The 22,148-nt window shown below is 44.1% G+C and overlaps 1 protein-coding gene across 7 annotated transcripts; it reads left to right on the top strand.

Moving 5' to 3' along the window:
* The first annotated feature begins 1,468 nt into the window (after positions 1–1,468).
* nr4a3 (nuclear receptor subfamily 4, group A, member 3) lies at positions 1,469–21,070 on the top strand. Of its 7 annotated transcripts, XM_027286232.1 has the most exons (10): positions 1,469–1,758; positions 1,887–1,942; positions 5,086–5,256; positions 6,186–6,267; positions 9,303–10,141; positions 14,597–14,726; positions 15,436–15,599; positions 15,702–15,901; positions 18,638–18,816; positions 20,553–21,070. In XM_027286232.1, the coding sequence occupies exons 4-10, from the start codon at positions 6,204–6,206 to the stop codon at positions 20,813–20,815; spliced, it is 1,839 nt and encodes a 612-aa protein (XP_027142033.1). In that variant the 5' UTR covers positions 1,469–1,758; positions 1,887–1,942; positions 5,086–5,256; positions 6,186–6,203; the 3' UTR covers positions 20,816–21,070. The 7 variants fall into 7 exon arrangements, with proteins under 7 accessions (XP_027142033.1, XP_027142032.1, XP_010734299.1 ...); XM_027286231.1 differs by having other exon boundaries at positions 1,469–1,942; XM_010735996.3 differs by lacking the exons at positions 1,469–1,758; positions 1,887–1,942 and adding an exon at positions 4,346–4,364.
* Positions 21,071–22,148: the final 1,078 nt, after the last annotated feature.

Here is a 22,148-nt window from a genome sequence, read left to right as displayed (position 1 = left end):
GGGAAAACCATCTAATTGGATCATTTCACTAAAGACAATTACATTTTTAGACCTTAAAATGGACTAAATGGCTGCTTAAGAAAGGGACCTTAAATAACTTGATTTTAGAAAGATCATAAAAATAGCGAAGAGAGAAGTTGGTTCAAAATTGACGGTGCTGCTTGTGGTCTGTGTCTATGTACAAAATAACATGGCAGAGACTTATAATGGCCTTTAAGCAGAGAATAGATAGATAGATAGATAGATAGATAGATAGATAGATAGATAGATAGATAGATAGATAGATAGATAGAACGGTAGGCCTATAAAATGTATATTAAAATGACTAAACTTAGAGAAATCCATAATTTTTTTGAAGGTAAAGGTGTGTTGCCTTTCAAAAACGTCATATCCTCTTAATGACACACCCACTCCAGTACATAACACACCCCCTGAGATAATTCACCGAAATCTACTAATTTACTAATTATGCACTTATTTCAACCCAAACCATACAGNGAAATTATGCACTTATTTCAACCCAACCATACAGATAGACCCATTTCCTCCTCTTTCTTTATTATAATCTAATGACACCGTTAGATATTTAAAAATCACAAATAATATTTTTCTTCAAGTTTTCTTTTTTCTTTTCTTTTCTCTTTTCTTTTCTTTTTTTTCTTTTTTGTATTTGTATAAGTTATCTTTGACACAATGCTCTGTACATGTAAACTGTCGTTANCACCCCCTGAGATAATTTACCGAAATTATGCACTTATTTCAACCCAACCATACAGATAGACCCATTTCCTCCTCTTTCTTTATTATAATCTAATGACACCGTTAGATATTTAAAAATAAAAAATCATATTTTTCTTCAAGTTTTCTTTTTTTCTTTTCTTTTCTTTTCTTTTCTTTTCTTTGTATAAGTTATCTTTGGCCCAATGATCAGCAAACTACACCTTTTGTTTTTGTTCTATAGTGAGAGAACCCCTTGTGGCAGAAATGACTTACTATACTTATCTACAAATGTAAGTTAAATTAAAGCCCTCATTAAAAGCTAATTCTAACTGCTATGAACATGTATTTTATTGTATAAGATGTTAGATGTTTTATATGTGGATGTGAATTTGAAAATGAACAAAGAACCGTGGCTGTTTTATGAAAGCAATGCAACATATGTCTCTGAAATGTAGTAAAGTACAAGTATTGTGTCTTACTGTCAATCACAGTGATATTTTTTTAAATAATGTTTTAATCTTGTATGTTGTATGCTAATTAAATGCACAAAGGTGTGTGGCTTTGCTCTAACCGGTAAAGACGCATGCTCGCCCGCCGGATCCCCCTCTGTTTCCTCCCCTGCAACCATCAAACCAACCGCCTCTGTCGCTCGCTCTCTCTCTCTCTCATCCTCTCTCGCTCAGCTTCTGGCACGGCGCGCGGGGCTTATGTGTGTCTGGTACAGTACAGAGAGAGAGAGAGAGAGAGAGAGAGAGAGAGAGAGTTAGCACTACCTAGAGTGACGCCATCTCTCCCATGGCGTCACATTGACGTAGCGCATACTTCGGGCAAGTGGAGCCACATAAATGCAGTATTTGACTTTCTCCTCTCAGACGGACACATAAACAAACCCGCGTTACACTCCACACACTTTGCAAAGCACTCAGCAGCACTGACAGACTCAGTTCGCGGGGAACGGACGGAGAAACACACTCCTCTCACCCGGGAGTTTTTCTTTTTTAATACATATGTTTTTTTTTATTTCCTACTTTAGAAAAAGTAAGAAGAAACTTTTTATTTTTTTTGCGATGCACTCCGCTCATCAATAATACTAAGAAGTTTCTTTTCTTTTTCTTTTTTTGACATTTTTATCTGTGTCTCTTTGTGATTATTCTGGATGGAAATAGGATACTTCATGCGAGGTTATTACCACATGTAAAGACGGAACCGCCACAGCAAACCAGTAAGTAAATTGTGAATGAATGAGTGCCTGATATTCTTCCGTATAGCGGTTGTAGACGACTTGTGAGATAGTCGTACAGGACTTAAACACCTCTCAGCTGCCCGTGTGCATGTTTATATCAAACCCTATATTCTCATATCATCATCTGTGTCTGCTCTGTCCAACTCGGTGCGTCTAACCTGTTGATATTGCTAAAGCTCCAGTACGCGTACAGCTGCTCATATTATCTGTCCGTGTGTGTGTGTGTGTGTGTGTGTGTGTGTGTGTGTGGTGCCTCCGAGAGCAAATGAAGCTGAATTCGAATTTAATTTGCGCTGGGAAGGTATCATATCCTTTCTGGTTGTCATGGAAATGAGATGCCTCTCACTCACACAATGAATAGTGGAGTCAGACACACTAATGGTCTGAGTGGAGAATAGTCTAACCTATTCAGGCTGGAGCTGAGAGAGAGAGCGAGGGGAGAGTTAAAGCTCTTTGATTTCATGCCATGTGAGTTTTTTTTTATTTTTTTTATATATCCTCATCATGGAAGGATGATGTGCTGTTAATGAGTGGTTATTAAGATTTACACGGTGTGTGTATGTGTGTGTGTGTGTTTAAGGGGGGTAGTGGGTGTGTTTGTGTTTATATGCCACGTTACTGACAGGAAAGTCCATGAGTAGCACAGCATGTTGTTGACAAATTAATCCCATACAGAAATATGATTATTAATCCTGGTGTGTCTGTAAGGTTTAGGATAAAAGCTCACCCAAACAATGTGTTTTACAAACAGTCATAATTCATATTGGCTAAGCTGTCATCACAAATATCAGCAGTCTACTGTCTCTCTGAGGTCTCTCCTCCTATTGATCACAGGAAAAACAGCCGTTCACCATAAAGCCACATCAAATTTCTGAAGCCCTCTCTAAAATATGTCCCTCACATCCGATGCCAGCACGGTTACTGTATTCTGTAGCAGCTCCAAACGCTTTAGGCAATCCGTGTAGACCCAGTTTTTATTAAGAAAAACTCCCACTGCTGAGTAAACTTGAGTAACTTGCTGACTTTTACCTTTCTTTCCTTCACACACACACACACACACACTCAGGTTTACGCACACACGCATGCACTTCTGACAGTCTCCCTCTCAGGGCTGATTTACAGTGCTCACATATTTCTCTCGTCTCTCCTTTATGTCCTCTCTTTTCTCTGTCTCTGTTTGCTGGAAGCCTCGCGCTGTCCGGGGTTATTGGTACGAGGGGCTACCGGGGGCTACCGGCGCTCCGGGGCGCGTGCTTTGCAGCTCTTATGTCGTTCTCTTGGTTACCGGTGCGCGCAGGGCCAGAGCCCCACCGACCGGCTCGGCCTGAGAAGAAAGCGAAAAGGGGGGACGCGTTTGCTCATTTAGAGAAAAAAAAAAACACACAAGAAAAATATGTTTGTTTGTTTTTTATAACTAAATATGGCATTTTCTTTTTTTTTTCACCCTCCACTGATGCTGTGATAAGAGCGCATTTACGCACAATTACGCGTCTCACAAGTTCATAAAAAAAATGAGCCTATTTGGGCTTTATCAAAGAATATCTTATTTCTGCTGCTGTTATAACCAATAGCGTTAATAGGCGTAATGTTCTGGGGGGGTTTGCACTCTAATGGTCTCACACAGAATTGAATAATGGCTTAACTGTTCCAAATCAACCCTAATCAAATAAATGTTACACAGCCTGACTTGTTTGTTTAGCCTAGTTTATCTTTTTTTTCTTTCTTTATTTGAACATATTTGAAGTCACTGCGAGGCAGTACATTTATGTACCTCTATGAACCCTTAAAAGAGTTCATAGAGGTCGAATGTTTCCTCAGAATTTATCTATAAGTTCAGAGTTTGGAGAAAAGTGGCTGCTACTGTCCAAGTGGACGGGTCTGTTCTGTTGACACAAAGATAAGAGACGACAGCAAGCTGCAGGTGCCTGTAGCCCTGAGAGTCGGTTATGGGGGTTGTGGCTTGTCAGCACACAGTATTGAGACGTATACTGAGAGATCGAGTGGTCTCTCCATGATCGTATCCCAGAGGGTCTGGTAGGGAGAGAGAGAGAGAGAGAGAGAGAGAGAGAGAGAGAGAGAGAGAGAGAGAGNGAGAGAGAGAGAGAGAGAGAGAGAGAGAGAGAGAGAGAGTATAAGGGAGCGAGTGACAGAAAGGGGGCGCTCTGGGCCTTGAAATCCGGCGGCCACAGTGCGCCCTGCTGCAGTGTGAGGGAGTTGGATGCGCACGGCGCACAGGAGTCCGCTGGTTTGGTTTCAGGTCCGACTCTCCAAACAATTTCTAGATTTCTCTCTCTCTCTCTGGATGAACCCTGAGCGGGCGAATACGGTGGTGATCAGAGGCAAGAAAAGCGATGGCCTGGAGGCACTGGCACAAACTGCTTTTTTAAAAGTTGTCACTTTTGTAGGTCTGTATTTGTAGAAGTTGTGTGTAGTTTTTAGCCTGGTTAAAATCGACTTATGTGTCGCAGAATTAAGATTATAGCTTATTAATAATAATAACAACGCAGCACAGCTTAGTGTTAGAATGAAACCTGTCGCCCACGTAAGTGTAAGTCTTGAAATGAGCTAAAAGTCCTTAGTTGTGGTTCATAATATTCTCTGTGTAGCATGGATTCGGTGTCATATTTAATGCCAAAATTTGTTTATGTTTAATTTACACGTGCAGAACTCTTCTTACTTTGTGTTTCTGTGGATTTGCATGAATAACTGCAATGTTTTATACCCTTTCGGCATCTGGCATCTTGTCCTGGTGTGCGCACGGTAGTTTTCATGCCCTTTCATCTATCTGATTCTTGATTTACTGAATGTTTCGGTCAGATTAGATATTTTTGCAAAGCATTACTATTTCCTTTCCGTGTAAAATGACAATGCTGCCTCTTATCTTTAACATTTCTGTAAGCTCAAATGTTTTGGGGTTTTTAGGTTGTTGTAAAGTCCAACCTCACCTACAGTTTGCTAAATGAAGTTTAAGGCAGTGCTTATAGCAAAAAATAGTCAAAGGTGTAATGCTTACCACAAGTTTTTATTTTTAACCTTTATGCTGATCGCTGAGTGGAGATGACAGCACTCACCTTCAGACTGCCGTCACATGACTGGCTGTAACGCAGACAACTCTCCTCCAGACACAGGTTCGGAAGAGCGCGCCCAGCCGAGCTCCGAGACACGGCAATCGGACACTTCCTCTGCGACGCCCGCCGAATCCTCCACGCTCCAGGAGCCCTGTCCCGGCCGCAGCCACGCCACCCCGCAATCCCGGACACCCAGCACCATTCAGCGCGAAGCTCTTTCACCAGGTACAGTCCGCAACCCTTCCTTTTAAATTTAACCACTTCTTCTACTTTCTTTCTTTCTTTCTTTCTTTCTTTCTTTCTTTCTTTCTTTCTGCTTTTGGAGTAAGTGCGACTTTTGTGGTTCAAGTCTGTTTTGGTGCACCTAATGTGGTGTAATAGATGTTTGTTTATGTTTTATTGTTGGAAAAAAAAATCCACAGCAGCCCCGAAAAGTAAATCAGAATTTAACTTGGATAATCTGGATATATTTAAGTTCATTTCTTCTTTCTGTTCTAATCCCAATTCAATAGCAAATCACAAAGTTTTATGAACACACTGCTGATCTTTTTCTATTGACGCGTAAGTCTCAGCTCGTGTGCACGCCCGTGTGTATGAGTGTGTTTCTGTGTGTGTGTGTGTGTCTGTGTGTCGGCTGGCAAGTGCGGACTGAGTTGACATTTCAATCATTAGACAAACTGGCAGAAATAAGATACTTTTGATACCAGGCACACCTAAATCCAGAAGCTGTGGGCGAATTCACATAGGTCAAAGACATCGATCCTCCTAATGACTCAACGAGGTCTTCAGAAGCCTTTATGACTAAAACTGAATAAATTCTGAGTGTATTTTTTGTAATTTTCACATGTTTTAATTTATTATTTAACCTGTCAAAACAATATTCAACATCCACATAATTTCCCCTCTTTCCTTAATTTGAACACATGATAAACCCCTCAAATAATAGGCTTAAATACATAAATATGTTTAACATGAAGTCAGTGGTGGTGTAATTGTGTCTCTGCACTTTGTGTGTATATGTGTGTGAGTGTATGAAAATGACTTTGTGTGAGGCCACTGAATTCAAACAATTTCTATCATGATTCACTGCCAAAAATAAAACCCTGTGATTTTTTTTGTATTTATGTCTGCACCTTCATGTTTTTATTTGTTAGATCTATGGCATTCTGACAATGAACAAGCGCGCTCAATTATTGGAACAGCTGCAGTTTGTCCAGTTGAAATGCACACCTCGAGGTTAGAGACTGTTTCCCTTCGCCTCACTATGCTGCACCACCTGTGTCTGACTCTGCTTGGGTTGTCTGTCCTCTTGCTTGAGCACACACGCACACACATATACACACACACACACACACACCTGTTTGCATGCAAGTGTAATATAAGAAATCTGATGGTGGTGTTGGAGTATAGAAGATTTCCTACAGATTTGCTTCAGTGACATAAAAATAAAGATGCTCCACTGAAGCCTATTTGTATTGGTGAGTGTGTGACAGAGTCCATGAGCACGTGTGTGTGTGTGTGTGTGTGTGTGTGTGCGTGTGTGTGTGTGTGTGTGTGTGCGTATTACTGAGTGATAAATAGGCACACCACCAAATGTAAAGTAACAAGGAGGATGAGACGTTTGCAGACACGAGTGGTTTTACAGGTTCTGAGGAGGATAAGGGTGAATGTTATTGGCTGAATGAACATATGCAGGCTCATGTTGACATCTTGAACATCACTGGTGATGAAAATATGAGTGTGTGTGTGTGTGTGTATGCCTACATGTGTGTATGACAAAACAGCTCATCAGGAGCTTCTTTTCCTCACCTGACACACACATAGACAAACATTTCAGTCTGTAAGGTTTGAAGTCGCTGTCAAGCATATATTTGTTTTAAAACACTTCTCTCACTCTCTCTCTCACTCTGTCTTTCATCACTTGTCATATCAAACTCAACGTGTGCATAAAGCTGCTGATAAAATACTGTATATGACAGGTGCAATAAGTCCCCACACACACACTGATCTGAGGCTTGACCTACTGACACAACACAGAGCCACAAAGTTCACCACCATACTCTCCTCTCATGGTTGATTTTTTTTTCTCTCTCTCTCTCTCTCTCGTGCCTCGCTTTCTCTTCTTCCTCTGATGTCTAATCAGTTGCAAAAGTCTTTAGGTATAGCCCAGAAAAGCCCCATGACGCCCATAATGCTGCATGTGTGTTTTTCCACGTGGGTTGATGAGCTGGTCACTTGTACAAGTAGAAAGAAGAAAAAAAAACTTAATGACGTCAAGCACACGTAGGCCTAAAGCTTGACTCATTTCCTCAATTAAAAAAAAAGAAGAAGCTTAATATTCCCACTGAAGCATGCTGTAGGAACGTGAGTGACATTTGAGAACATTATTTATACTTTAATGTCACAGAAAAAAATTGTGCTTTCTTTTTAAGGCTTTTAAAATTAATTGTTGGGTTTATTAATAAATAAATAAATTCCCCCAGCAGATTCAGTCTCAGAGGTCAGCGCACTTTTGACTTTTTGTCCCTTTGTTACAACACATACACCTAATCAAAAGACATTCTAAATAAATAAATAGAAATAAGGACTGAATAAATAAAACAGTTAGATGAGTGTCCCTCATGTTGTTCTTTTACTTAATTAACGCTTTGAGTCATCTTTTTTGTTTTCCGAGCTTCCCCACAGCCAAAACGCTTGCTGCCCCTCAGGTGTAATTTAATTGTGTTAGAGCGGCTGAAATTAATGTGTCACTCTGTCTGTCCGCTTCCGCCATGAGTGACATTCATGTAGCCTATTAAGCATATATGACTGCAAACCAAACGTTGGAGGCGATTCTCTTAATGTATTATTATTATCCTGTTAGCAGGGGGTTAGTATAAATAGAAATGAGGGAGGTTTTATTATGTTTATGGACTTTTATTTTGTAAAAAAAAATACAAAATAATAATTGGTTCTGTTTTTTTTTTTTTTTTTTAATGTAACACAATAACAAATGAGGCTGTAATTCCCTGTGTGAGTCCGTTCGGATGGAGGTATTTGCGAGTGCTTTAACAACAGCAGGACCGATATGTCCCGTATTTGACTAGACAAACATGACGCGCGAGGAACGGGGGCGATTACGGCAGAGCTCGCGCATGCTGAGCGTCAATGGGAGCAGAGCTGTGTTGACAGTTCCCCTGCTCTGGAGCGACGAGCAAACACCACAAAACCCTTTGGCTGCGCTGACACTCATGACTGATTAGCCCGCACACATTCAACACACACACATACACGTATATATACACACGTACACGTGCACGCTCTGGAGCACGCAAACATATGTGGAGGGTATTACGTAAGAGATTTGATAAGGGAGATGATGATGAGGTGGTGGCCTGCTGCTGTGACGAGACAGAATTAAATCAGGGAGGGGGGGAAAAACTTAAGACATGCCGACTGGCGTCTGCAGCAGTTAGAGGAAATATCTGTGTGTAGGTGGGTGTGTACGTAAGTGTGTGTGTGTGTGTGTGGGTTGTGCAGCAAGTATCCAGCACCACCATGGGGTTCCATTATTATTTAATGTTATCTCATCTGCTTTGCCATCTGACTAACCAGAGTACACCCACTCACACACGTGCGCACATTTCAGTATGTGGAGTGGATTTTTGGATCTTTGCTTTGACTGTTTTGCCTTAGTATGTGATAAACTGCAGCTTCTCTGACTGAACTAACTGTGCGAGAATCAGCGGGGTCTGAGGTTGTGTGTGTGTGTATGTGTGTGTGTGTGTGTGTGCTCTAAGTATTTCTACTTTATTCAGTGAAGTGTTAAAGCAGGAAATTGAGTAAATGGCAGCGAATGGAAAGATTTTCCTTGAAAGGTGCATTCAGAAAACCTTTTACAACGTTGCGAAATCTGAGATCACCTCAAAAGCTAAAAAAAAAAAAAAAAAACTGCCTGTTCCAATAGAGCTGTGTAGATTTCCTTTCTTTATTTATTTTTGTTGTTGTCATTCACTGTTTAATTGTTGATACCATTGTATGCATGTGCCTCCAGCAGAGTCTGTGTGTATCCTGTTGATTTACTGCAGGGTTGTTCCTGTACCGTGCTTCCGTGGGCAAAATCTTGCTTTTCTGATAAAATCAGTGTTTAACTAATGTCATTTCCTCCCTGATTAATGAATGTTGCCATGTACTCTACTAACACGCTTGTTGAATGAAGAGTTTTTTGGACTATATGTGGTATGATGTGCCACGCAGCTCTAACCTACGTGTGTGCTCTGTCTCCCTGGCAGACATGCCCTGTGTGCAGGCTCAGTACGGGCCCGCCCCTCCAGGCTCAGCCTACTCTGGCCAGTCCTTCAGTTACCAGGGCGACAGCTATGGCTCTGACCTCATGACCCCTGACTACACCAAGCTGGACCTTGGTGGCGGTGAGATCTCAGCAGCCGCCGCCACCACCTCCCTCCCCAGCTTCAATGTTTTTGTGGAGGGGAGCTACGAGCCCAAGTCCTCCTGCCTTTACCAGATGCCTCCACACAGGCCCACCATCAAAAAGGAGGAGGAGAGCTACCCGACTGCTCCGCCACTGGAGGCCATGTCCTCCTCCACCATGTACTTTAAACAGTCCCCCCCTTCCACTCCCACCACCCCGTCCCTGCCGCCCCAACCTGGCTCCTCCTTCCTGTGGGATGATCACCCCCTAGCACCTCCAACTCACTCCCATTCTCTGGGTTCCAGCTTGGATGCAGGCCCCCTCAAGTCGCCCCGCTTTCCACACTTCTACCAGCACTCACCGCCCCATAGTGGCGGCAGCGTCGGCGGTTATGAGAGCCTGGGTGGAGGACTGGTTCGCACTTCCTCCTCTTCCTCCTCCTCTTCATCCTCGGTCTCCCATCATCACGGTCCACCCCTGGAGCAGCCCATGTACCAGCTTCACCGCGGCGCTGGGGGCAGCAGCCTCGCCTTCCGCTCTCTGGCTCTTGGGCCCTGTGGCCCCCTACTAGGAGACAGCCTGCCCTCGCCTCCTCCACGTGGCCCCCAAGGAGAGGGCACCTGTGCAGTGTGTGGGGACAATGCGGCCTGCCAGCACTACGGCGTACGCACGTGTGAGGGCTGCAAGGGCTTCTTCAAGGTAAATATCCTACAAAACTTACAAGCTTTCAGTTTCAAAACTGGATGCCTCTGCAGTGACTTCATGTTTTAAAAATCAAAGTAGTTTCTAATAAGACACTTCCACTTCTGACTCTTCTTATTTATATCCCTAAAAGTCTTTAAAAGTACCCACTCCTCTTGTTCCTAAATCTGTGCCTTCAGTCCCACACTTGCATACAAAACTGACATTCCACCTTCATGACATTTACTCGGTACATGTGAACTAGCTACAAACTGAATAACGTATTTCATTTGAAACAATTTTCTCGCATTTGCCTTGCTCCCACTCTGCCACCCTTCTCTACGCTCTCTAAATCGTCTTTAGAGTCATTATGAAAACACAACACACCCACAGGGGTCGTCTCTACCAGCAACCAAGTGGGCAAATCGTCTGTGTGTGTGATTACTTGTGTTACGTGAGGACACAGGATGATAAAAAACACATTCTCACTTACACCCTCCATGCTTGATTCTCAGCCACTCAGAAATAAAGTGTGGTATGGGGTCCAATGGAAAAGGAATCCTGGAAATCAAAGTTATTTTTTTTTCAGCGTGTTTGTAGTGAATCAGTGGCCACAAAATTGACCACAATTCACTAACATAATACTCGGAACGATATGAGTCAGATTGAGATTTGGTCCGTCAAGTGATTCAATCTAACACTTCTGAACTTGCTGTCTCACATCCAGTGTCACCACACACGTGCTCACATCACACAACTCATAGCTTAACGTCACCATGAGATGGTTTTTAGTCAGACTGATTTTTATCATTTTCCCTGTGCGAGTCATGCAAACTCAATATAGACATAACAACAAACTTCTCTGGCAGGTGCATGTGGTACAGTACTTCATTTAAAACAATATTTTCCTGCACACTTGTTAAGAATTCTATTGGTTGCGTGAGACAAGAGAGTGAAATTAAGAGACAGCAAGAAAGAGGGTGCAAACACAGAGGTAATTGAATAATGCCTCTGGTTGGTGAAAATGAATTATCCTTCTTTTCAATTAGTTTTACAATTTGTTTTTATTTAGTAATTAATGAAAGCAGCGTCTGGTGGCAGCAGGCCGCGGGCTGTGTGCTTGCTGCAGCAGCCACACAGCCTGTCAGACCTCACTATGTTTCCTTTACACACATACACACATGCAGATGCAACCAACCATGCACACACAACATATGCACACGACCACATACTCGTACAGTAGCATGTTCACATTTCTCAGCCAGTTACACACTGAATCCAGGATGCAGCAGCAAAAACGAAAACATGCCTTTCACACACCGGCATTTTGTCATATTCATATTATCAGGCACATTAACTCCATTAACCTGATGGTTTTATTGTTTCCTAAAAATATTTTTCTGATTATATTTAATTATCTTTGAATAGTTGTTACACATTAAACCACTCTAGTGGCTTGCTGTAAATTATTGTTATTTCATTAGTGCAATTTGAAACACATTTTCACAGTGAATTAATTTTAGCTCTTAAACAAGTAGTTTGTTTGTGTGTCTGTGTTTATTATTGTGAGAGAATAATGTAGTCCATTCACTGGTTTCCATTAATTTGGTGGACCTAATCAAAATTTGAATTTTTAAAAATTAAAAGCAAGATCTCAGCTGTTAGTATAATACAAACATTATGTTAGAAACAACAACAAGACAACATTAAAAAGTGACCGGTTTTCATGCACCCACTGTCCTGTCCGGTGACTTATTTTAGCTTTATCAGTGAAAATACACAATGTACATTTTATTTTCCATTTCCGAATAGAAAGGTTGGAAAGAAGCAAGTTAGATGGAAACACACACACTACATAATCACTTAAATGCACATATTATGGGTTATATTTATAAATTGCTTGTTTCTTTCACTCAGGAAAAAAATAAACTACACCAGACAGAGTGAAGTGGGGGGAAGTCTGATAGAAGAGAAGAGATAGAGGAGGGAGGATAAGGGGGAAAAAATGTCCCTAAAGGTTTTTAATCTAAGACTATTAGCACGTTACATGTCAAGAATTTGCCCGTGCATGCCTTCATCCTGCCCCCTAAACACCCAGCTTCTCTGTGTTCACTGGTGAATGTGCTTTTAGTCAATGCAACCCATTCCCAATTCTAACTCAACATTTAACTGAACTGCTTTTCACTTGAATTATGTCCTTAAGCCTGCGCAAATATTACTGGCATCCTGAAATTTCAGCTTTTGATACCAAGCTAATTTTAAATTTGGCCTCACAGTGAAATTCAGCTACTAACAACGGGATAAATTAAAAGACAGCTGAGATGAATTAAACTAGAAGTAGAACTACTCACACACCGGCTCGTACACAAACATTTACAGACTGGCCTAAGTGGCTATGGACAGAGCACAAGGAGCATCTACAGATTTGATAATCATATTGAGATAATTTAATCTATGTGTGTGTGTGTGTGTGTGTGTGTGTGTTCACCTGCACACATATGAAGACAACCCATTGATGAGTATCAGAGTCTAGTTAGGTATGCAGTATTAGCTCTGATATGTAGTGTCTCTGCTGAGACGCCAGCTCCAAGCCGCTTATTAGAAAGTAAAGTCACAAGAGCACCCCTCACCCACCCCCACCACACACACACACACACACACACAGCAGTGGAGAGAGACAGGAGACAACACACACACACACACACACACAGCAGTGGAGAGAGACAGGAGACAGGAGACAGGAAAGCACTCACTCATGAGAGCTTAATTTATCAGAGACCTAATTGATCATTCCAAACTCAGGCTTTTATTGGAACCGGCTATCTTATAAATTAGGCCCTGAGGTCACTGAGAGGAAGAATTCCCCCCACCGCCAACTAACCACCAAACCAGAGTCAACTGAGCTCATGCCATTTTCACCTGAACCCTCAATCTGCTGCAGGAAAAAACAGGAGCTCTTATTGCAAAAGAAAAAAAGAAAATTCACACAGAACATCTCCACACAAAAACTTGATCGGTTTCAGACAACACGCTGCAGAAAGACAGTGAAGATAGACTTCGTGCTGAGCTCGGAGTTGTAGAGTTGTAAATAAATGTTGTGCGTCATCGCGCATGTCATGCATCCTCAGACACTAAACGGATGCTTTTCTCTCTCCCCCCTCTCAACCACATTAATGATCATAACTAACTTATCCCCGCGCTCACGGGTCACTGACCATTCAAAGGATGACAGGGAGACATTCACAGCGATTTGCGATGCCATGGCAACGACTCTCGCGCCCATTACGCGCCAGTTCCGCACTTGCGCCGGAGCATATGGAATAATTGGTGTGTTATTGGTCTCCCGGGGGCACGGGCATGTGTGGCGCAAGGGGTTCCTAATTGGATTTATTTGTTTTGATGTGTTTTAGAGGCGTTATAGTAGAGGAGACGCCGCGACACACTCCGTGTGTTCCGTTAGTTTAATTTACAGTTTGTTCCGGTGCTGCCCTTGTCCGAGTGGACTACTGAAGTCACCGCATGTCAGCGTATGACATGAGAAAACTTTGCAAGTGACAGTAATTATAGTGTAATTTAAACTTTTTTTTGCAAATGTGTTGGTTTCGTTCCAAAAACTTACACCTTAGGCAGAGGTTTGCACAAGAGGTTAATCCTGCTGCCAAAGACGCCTGACTGACAACATGCCCCAGGGAGCCTCAACCACACCGCGTTTGTTCCACAGACTTACACAAGCAGTTATAGCTCTGTGGTTTGTTTATGATAAGAATTAAGAATGATTACCTAACCTGCATGCTCATGCTGCACCACAAACGTGCATTGTTGTGTCTTTTAAAGTAACTCATGCAACTCTGCATTGAGTCACTAGATCCTTGACAGTGTCTTTAAAGGACTGAACTTCATCCAGTCCTAAGCGCGCTGGGTTGGTCAATTGGAGCGTTTACTACCATATCTGTTGTCTTTCATTCACGCGCAAAAATGCAAACGGCCCCACGTGGGCCATTTCTGATTTCATTTTAATAAGGTCAGTAATAATCGCACGAGCCAGCAGAGAGAGAAAACGGCTCCCGCGGGGCCCATTGAGAGAGGCGAGATGCGCGAGGCCCCGGAGGTACCACGAGCTGACCCGTGAGCTTCACAAACAATCTGATCAGGCAGCTCTCGCGGCCGCTGCCCCTCTGTCTCGCGGGACCCGTTTCGGCACGCCACGCGCCACGGTCCCCATTGTCAGCTCCGACGCTAATAAAATTGTCCCTCCTGCAGGCGAGGCTTGTTGGAAAATTAATTTTATCTAATTATACTGATGTCACCGCCGCCTTTCAGCGCGTAATTAAAATCTGACCTGCGAGCTTCTGCTTTCATTCTTTGATGGGGAAGGGGGGAGAAAAACACAGAAATTGAATTAAACAAATCAAATCGGTGGCCGATTGTGTTTGGAGGCTGATTATCGGTATGTCTGTTTCTTTTCTTTTGCAGCGCACCGTGCAGAAAAACGCCAAGTATGTGTGTCTGGCCAGTAAGAACTGTCCTGTGGACAAGAGGAGACGCAACCGCTGCCAGTACTGCCGCTTTCAGAAGTGTCTGAGCGTTGGCATGGTGAAGGAAGGTAAGAGAAGTGACCACACACACACAGACACACACACATTGAAAAGTTACAGGCCAGCACACACACCAGGATGGTGCAACACAAAACTGACCCCCAGCTCATGATGAGCAACTTTGTCTCTGCAACCTGTGGCAGCATCACGCACTTCCATGGAGCAGTAACCTGTCCTCTCTCAAGCGGAGGAAGAAAGTAACATACACAGATCAGTACCTTTTTAACCCACCTCAATCAGGATGATTTAAAAACTTTACAAGTCACACAAAGGGAGACACACTTTCCACCTCTCCATCTGTGTCATCACGTCTAATATAGCTGAGTGTTGCTGCAAAGCAGAGATGTTTTGCTGATGTGTAAGTGTGGTACTCATACTGCCCTCATTTCCCTGAGATTTCTCACCGGTGTCACACATACACACGCAAATGCAAACAAACCCCTACGCTGCACAGGCTTCTCATGTCTGCAGCCCGTAGAACAGTTCCACTGCCATCTGCTGGCTAGTCGCCTCCTGTGTAGGGATTGTGGGAATGTTGGAGAGCTCCTGTGGAAAAGAAAAGGCCTCCTTTCAGTCATAACTCTGCCGCTATAAAATACTGATAGCAATCAGTTGGAGAATAGACGTTCTTTGTGGGTGCTGTGTAAATACTACCAGATTCAAGGGAATAACCTCTTCATTATTGCCGGTTGTCTGCTCTCTTTCTCTGCCTCACAGTGGTGCGTACTGATAGCTTGAAGGGGCGCCGAGGCCGTCTGCCTTCCAAACCAAAGAGCCCCCTGCAGACGGAAGCGTCCCCTCCTTCTCCACCACTCAGTCTGCTCTCCGCTCTGCTCAGGGCTTACTCCCACTGCACACCCCGTGACCTCGACTACAGCCAGGTACCCCCACTTTTCTTCTTACCCAGAGAAATGTACATTCAGTGAGAAATATTGGCTTGTTTAGAAGTTTATTCACTAGTTTATCTCCATCTTTCTCCACAGTTCAGTGCTGCCGACCCTCCCACCTCCTCCTCAGATGCTGAGCACATCCAGCTCTTCTACAGGCTGCTCACCATCTCGATGGAGACCACGCGATGCTGGGCCGACCGGCTTCCCGGCTTCTCCGAGCTCCAGCGTGACGATCAGAACCTGCTCATAGACTCTGCCTTCCTGGAGCTGTTTGTCCTGCGATTGGCTCACAGGTGAGAAAGTAGAAGGTGCAGCCTGTTTTGTGCCAGAATAAACAGCAGATGGATGAGACACATTTAGCTGTGCTTTTTCTCCATCCATGCACACATCTAAAAAGTTTTTCATTACCCACCTACAACTTTTAGAAGCAACTTTATTCCATTTGGCATCACGCCTTCTGTTCGGAACAATATCCTTTACCGTTACAGTACAGTGTGTAACTTTGCTGGCAAAGCTGTGTGCTGCTGTGTTGGTGTATCTCCAGAGTAGGAGGAGTGGAGCTGAGTAATCGCCATATGAACCGAATTATGAATGGAGTCTGTAGCTATGACAGCAGCTACACCCACAGAGTTCCGCTCAGCTCGTCTGATATCTGACGCACAGAGAGCTCTGTGTGTGTTCTTGAGGCTAAAACTGTGCTAACATTGTGAACTGTGAATTGACGGGATCAATTCCATCTAAAAGCTAGTCAGCTGAGAAACTAAAAAAAAAAGAAAAGAAAAGAAAGGTCTGTTATGGAAGGAAATACATATTCAATTCAGCTGACTGAAATAAAAAGAGAATTGACTTCATTTACCTCATGCGTCCAAGAGTGTGTGTGTGTGTGTTAAAGAGAGAGAGCACGTGTGTGTGTCTTGCTCGTGGATACCTGTGGTGCCATTATGACTGCCCCTGCCCATCTTTGCCTCAGAGTCGCCCTGGGTTACCGGTCTGCTCTCGTAAGGCATGTGGCTGGTTAAATTTATGGGGAGGAGGGGGGATCTGGGCTACAAGCTCATCCTTTTGTCTGCGCTGTCGTCTAGGGCAGAAAACCAACACTGTCACACACACACACACACACAAGCACAGTTACTCACAAAAACACACACTCACGCACACAGATGATGTAGAGTCCAAACTTTCTCTCCTCCTCCCAGTGTAGGTCCAGGTGCAGGGTGGGTAGAGGATTGGGTGGTGGCATCACAGTCCCAGCAGGAGGAGGGATCAGGCTGGGAGACTGACTCACGCTAAACTCATAGGGGCCTCTATCAAACACACACACACACACATGCTCACACACACTGCTCATCTTCCCATCAGCCAAACTCCCACAGCACAGAAGAAAACACACACAAACACAGCACTGTCTTACTTTGTCCGTCTTCCGTGAGAGCAAAGGATGCGGTCCACACTCCCATCTCATTGTTGACGCAGCCCCGCGTTGACCCAGTGTTGAACTCCGATGCCCCTGCGTAAGCGTTATATCTGTATATTTGTGAGTGTGTGTGTGTGTGTCTGTCTGTGTGTGCTCAGTGTGTGTAGAGTAAATTTGCTCCGCTCTTCTGGACCGGCATTGCTGTAAGCACCCCGTTACCAAACAGTTTCTGTGGTTATTGGTTGATTACCGTGGTGACAGTGTAGTCAGGGGTGAGAGGAATGTGTGGCAGACATCCAGCTGTGTGTGTATGCGTGTGTGTGTGTGTATGTGTGTGTGTGCATCTGCCTGGCTGCTTGTCTGCCTGCTTGTCTGTGTAGTTTCACTCATGTGCTACTATCAGAAATGGGTCAATTAGTATTTTGAAACATCAGGACAATGCAGACCTTGTCAGCTCAGAGACTGTTACAGTCTCAAGTTTTTCTGTTTTGTCATTGGTTTGCAGAAGATTTTAAACTATTCCACACTGTGCCACATCTATGAATTTATCATTTAAATTGATATTTAGTATTGTTCAAAAACAAAAATATATGCCAAACACAGCTAAGAATTTTACATGCCATACTGGGTTTTAATTTTACTCTATATAAGCACACTAGGAATGGGCATAAACGCTGAAGCCAGTTTAAAGGGAATGTCAGAGTCCAGGGGTCAAACTATAATAACCGTTAGCATTAAACTATGTGAGAAGTCAAGAAAGCCACTCTGCACCCCCCTGCATCCACTGCTGCTTCTTATTTAATTTTCATTTGTGTTTGTGTATCAAAGTGGAAAGGCTGGAGATATACGAACATCTGTGTGCTTGTGTTCTGCTGAGGGTGCCTCTTTTAAGTTGTAATAAGGATAATTAGACATAAATGGTATTTCATCCCCTCCTTATAACTGCCTAACCAATGTTTGTGCAGGGTGTAATTTGAGGCTTCCCCCTTTCTTTCTTTGTTCTCCACTCTTTCTACCTTTGTCCTTCCACCTCTTTTGTTGTCTTCTTGAGATCTACCAACTAAACACTTTTGCCAGGTCTCTGAAGAAAGCCATGTTCTTCTTTTAGGCGTTAATAAAGACTAGTCATAGCCCTCCCTTTTTCACTGCTTGCTCTCTTTCCCTCGATGGTGAAGGAGTGGGATGTTGTATGTCGTGAGTAACTGATGGTTAAATACATCTGAGAAGTCTTTTCATTTCCTCATTAAGGCTTTGTGTTTCCATTGCACACCACAGCCTGGGCACATTAAAGCCATAACAGTTTACCTATCCGCAGCACACATAGAGCAGCCCTCTGCCCTAACCCTTCACCCCACCCCACCAAAAAGGAAACACAGGAATGTTTTAAAATGCTATAATTTGGAAAACACAACCTTAATCAACTGCATGCCTGTGTTTGATGTGTGTCCCGCTTGTGTGTGAGTGCACATACTGCCAGGTTTTCTCATTGTTTTTATTGTAATTGTTTCCTTGCCCCAGTATCTCAAGCCATATTTACAATAAATGAGGGAAAAATGCAGCGTTTCATTGGGAGATCAGACCAGAGTCTTCACCTCGTTTCCTCTCTGTGTTTCAGGTCGATGCTGTCGGAGGATAAACTAGTGTTCTGTAACGGTTTGGTGCTGCACAGGTTCCAGTGCCTTCGTGGGTTCGGAGAATGGCTGGACTCCATTCGAGACTTCTCCACCCACCTCCAGAGCCTAAACCTGGACGCCTCTGCCTTCGCCTGCTTGGCTGCTCTCGTACTGCTCACAGGTAAGAACACGAGCCAATAACATCAGATTCAAATGAGCAGATACAGCATGTATGCCATTAATAAAAATAGCAGCCTGTTTTCACAGTCAGCTGCCCTCCTCCACTACACACAAACACAGTCAGTCATTCGAGCTGCTTTTGCCTAACTATACGGATACAAATCCACGCACACACACACACACACACACACACACCTTGTTTCCTTTGTCCAGAGCTTCGCTGGCGGGTGATTCAATGTGACAGCAGTCAGGTGGATACATCCACTAACGTCACACACACGCTCAAAGACACATGTGCATGCGTGTTCTCACACATCTCTGCCTGAAACAAGAACCCGATACCCACAAGCACCTGCTGCACCTGCCACACACCTGGCCCTCTAATCAGTGTGAATCTGTGAAAAAAAATACAAGGAGAGTTACAGCTTTCTCCACGAACACCCGTCTGAGACGCAGCCAAAGAGGAAGAATTTAGTTCTGAAAAGTGAAGTACATTAGAAATGCATTAGAAATAGTCAATTACAAATGTAGCCCAAGGTGACTGAGGACGCCTGTGCAATTAAGTGTTCACATTCCAATTTTTTTTCACGTCAGAGTCAGAAACTGTATATAAATGTGTAACGGGTAAAACACCCCTCCCCCCTGCACGCAGCCTCCTTACCTCACCCTGCCCCCCCTACTCCCCGCCACCACCTCCCCCTCTTCCTCCACCTTCTCTTCCTCTGTATAAGCCCTCCAACCCCATCCTCACTCTCTGGGGGAGCACTTAACTCTGTGCCTGATCGACCAGCCCACCGTGGAGCGCAGCTCTGGAATGGCATCTATGCTGTTCTCAGTGGCGCTCTGCCACCTCGGCAAAGCACACAGCGCACTGCCACGGCAGAGCCGCCAGAGCCACCAGGCGATCGACCGCTTCAGAGTGGCCTGTACAGAAAGGCAGTCATCGATCCCTCCCCAGGAGCTCGCGCAGATAGAGACAGAAGGGATAGGGAGAGTGGAGAGGGGGGGGGGAGCGAGAGTGTGTGAGGGGGTCTGAAAGCCGCGGTGAATGGAGGGCTGGAGTGACTCTGCAGCAGCAAACACAGAACAAACAAAAGAGTCACATAAACAAACAATAAATAAGCTTCAGATAATGGATACCTCAAAGTGAGACTGGTCTTAGTGACAGCCTCCCTGCAGCATGGACTGGCGGGTGTGTGTGTGTGTGTGTGTGTGTGTGTGTGTGTGTGTGTGTGTAGGGTTGGACACCCTGTTCTCTGCAGAATGAGTTAGTGTCACATTAAGCCCGGTACGGGTGCCACTGGAGTTGCTATGGGCAGCAGTGTGTGTGTGTGCGCGCGTGCGCGTGTTTCTAATTTCATTTGGCTGCTCACAGGGGCGAATAATCAGCTAATTGTTGAGTACTTTTGTTTCTGTCAATGTCTTAAATTGTGTGTTTGTATGTGCACATGTTTCCATATATATACTATGTGTGTGTGCTAGTGTACACTGTGTGCAGGGGGCTTATTAGGTTAGACTGGGTATTGATCTGTAGTGAGTGAGACAGGTTAAGGCCTGTTAAGAACATTAGCCATACAGGGTAATGAGGTGGAATTCAATATAAAAGAAGATGTAGCTAATGCTCTTTCAGCTGAATGAGCTCTTATGTGATGTGTGCGTGTGTTTCTTTTTTCCACCAACCTAATTTTTGCCAATGAATTATTCTTCTAACATGTCTGTCTGTCTGTCTGTCCACAGAGCAAGTCCCAGGTCTGAAGGACTCAAAGCGGGTTGAGGAGCTGCAGAATAAAGTTATCTGTTGTCTCAGAGACCACCTGGGTTGCGGCCCTTCTTCCTCCTCGTCCAAGGCTGCGCCTCCTCTGAGTCGTGTTCTGGGTCTAAGGGCAGAGCTCCGTTCCCAGAGGACCCAGGGCCTTCAACGAATCTTCTACCTGAAGCTAGAGGACCTGGTACCGCCGCCTCCATTGATCGACAGGTTCCTGGACACTCTGCCCTACTGATGGCCCGGGCTGACCATGCAGAGAAAAACCCATGTCATGTCCTGTTCAGGCCTTTTCCCCCCTCAAGGAGCACGCACACACATCCAGAAGAGAGTCTCACTCCCCTCTGACTGATGCAGGGCAGAGAGAGCCAATCAAATGCTTTTCACTTAAACAGACAACCGACTAAATGCTATTCACCAGTATAAAGACAATTACTTAAACGCTTTACCACTTTTTATTTGATCCTCCTGTTTTTCACATGTGGGGGAGGATGACGAGGCAGAGATGGACGACGGAAAATGACTTTTTACTGTCCTCTCTCTGTCTGGGTGGCAGCTCATCCAGCGATAAAAGAAAGAACACCAAGGTTTATGAGTACTGTCAATCTGTGTTTTGGCCTGGCCCATAAGATAGAGACTTCTTGTAAGCAAAAGAGGGCAGGGGAGGTGTCAGTTTGATCAAATGTTTTCAAAGCTGGAGATGTCCCAGTGAAGCGCAAGTCGCTGTGTATACTATTTCCTCCTGCTTGGAGAAGGAAGAGGGTGTTTTCATACTGAAATTTACTGAAATGTCAGAGGTCAGACAGCACAAGCACAGACAAGCAGAAACATCACAAAGCAGGACACAGATATTTCATAAACACATGGAAGTGGCTGTTGAGTTGGGCTCTTGATTCCAAGTGCAATTTCTTAAGTGCTATCTCACCACAAAAGAAAGAGACGGAGAAGGAATGGTTTAATTTCAAACTCTAAATTATTTTAATACAAAGACTTGTCCTGTACTGTCAGTAGCTAAAAGAAAGCGAGACAGTCTCCGTCTGGCTTTAGAAAGCAGAGGAGATACTGTGCACTAACGATTGATGACTGAGTCACCCAGACTTGAACTTGTTCTAGTATGTTTTTTTTTTTCTATTAACTCATTTTTAAATCATAGGTCGAGTAGGAGTACAGAGGAATGAACATGGACAGAAATTGGCTTTTGAAGCACTTACACCCTGAGAAGGGCTAGAAGCACAGACACACACCCTACCTGCTCCCCTGGAGGACCGCGGGGGAGAGGAGGGTGCTCGACAGATAGCTGTAAGGGTGAAACATTCCGCAGTCATGCTCTTTTTCTATTTGTTTCTATTGTGGAGGCCGCGTGAGAGTGCTGAGGACATGGTTGCATACTGTCTTTGTGTGTACGCTTAGAGAAGCCAGGATCATATGCATGGTGTGTTATAAGCTGTCAAGAGCTGCCATAGCCTGTCAAAACAGCTCGACCTGTGTTTGTGTCTCAGACTGCGGCTCTACGGGGATCTCCCTGGGCCTCCAACACCCACTCACACACTTACGGCAGCAGTTTGAAATAT

Source organism: Larimichthys crocea, chromosome XIII (genome assembly GCF_000972845.2).
Source record: "Larimichthys crocea isolate SSNF chromosome XIII, L_crocea_2.0, whole genome shotgun sequence".
NCBI classification, from domain to species: domain Eukaryota; kingdom Metazoa; phylum Chordata; class Actinopteri; family Sciaenidae; genus Larimichthys; species Larimichthys crocea.
Note: the sequence above shows the minus strand (reverse complement) of the source record. Positions and strands in the feature narration are given on the sequence as shown.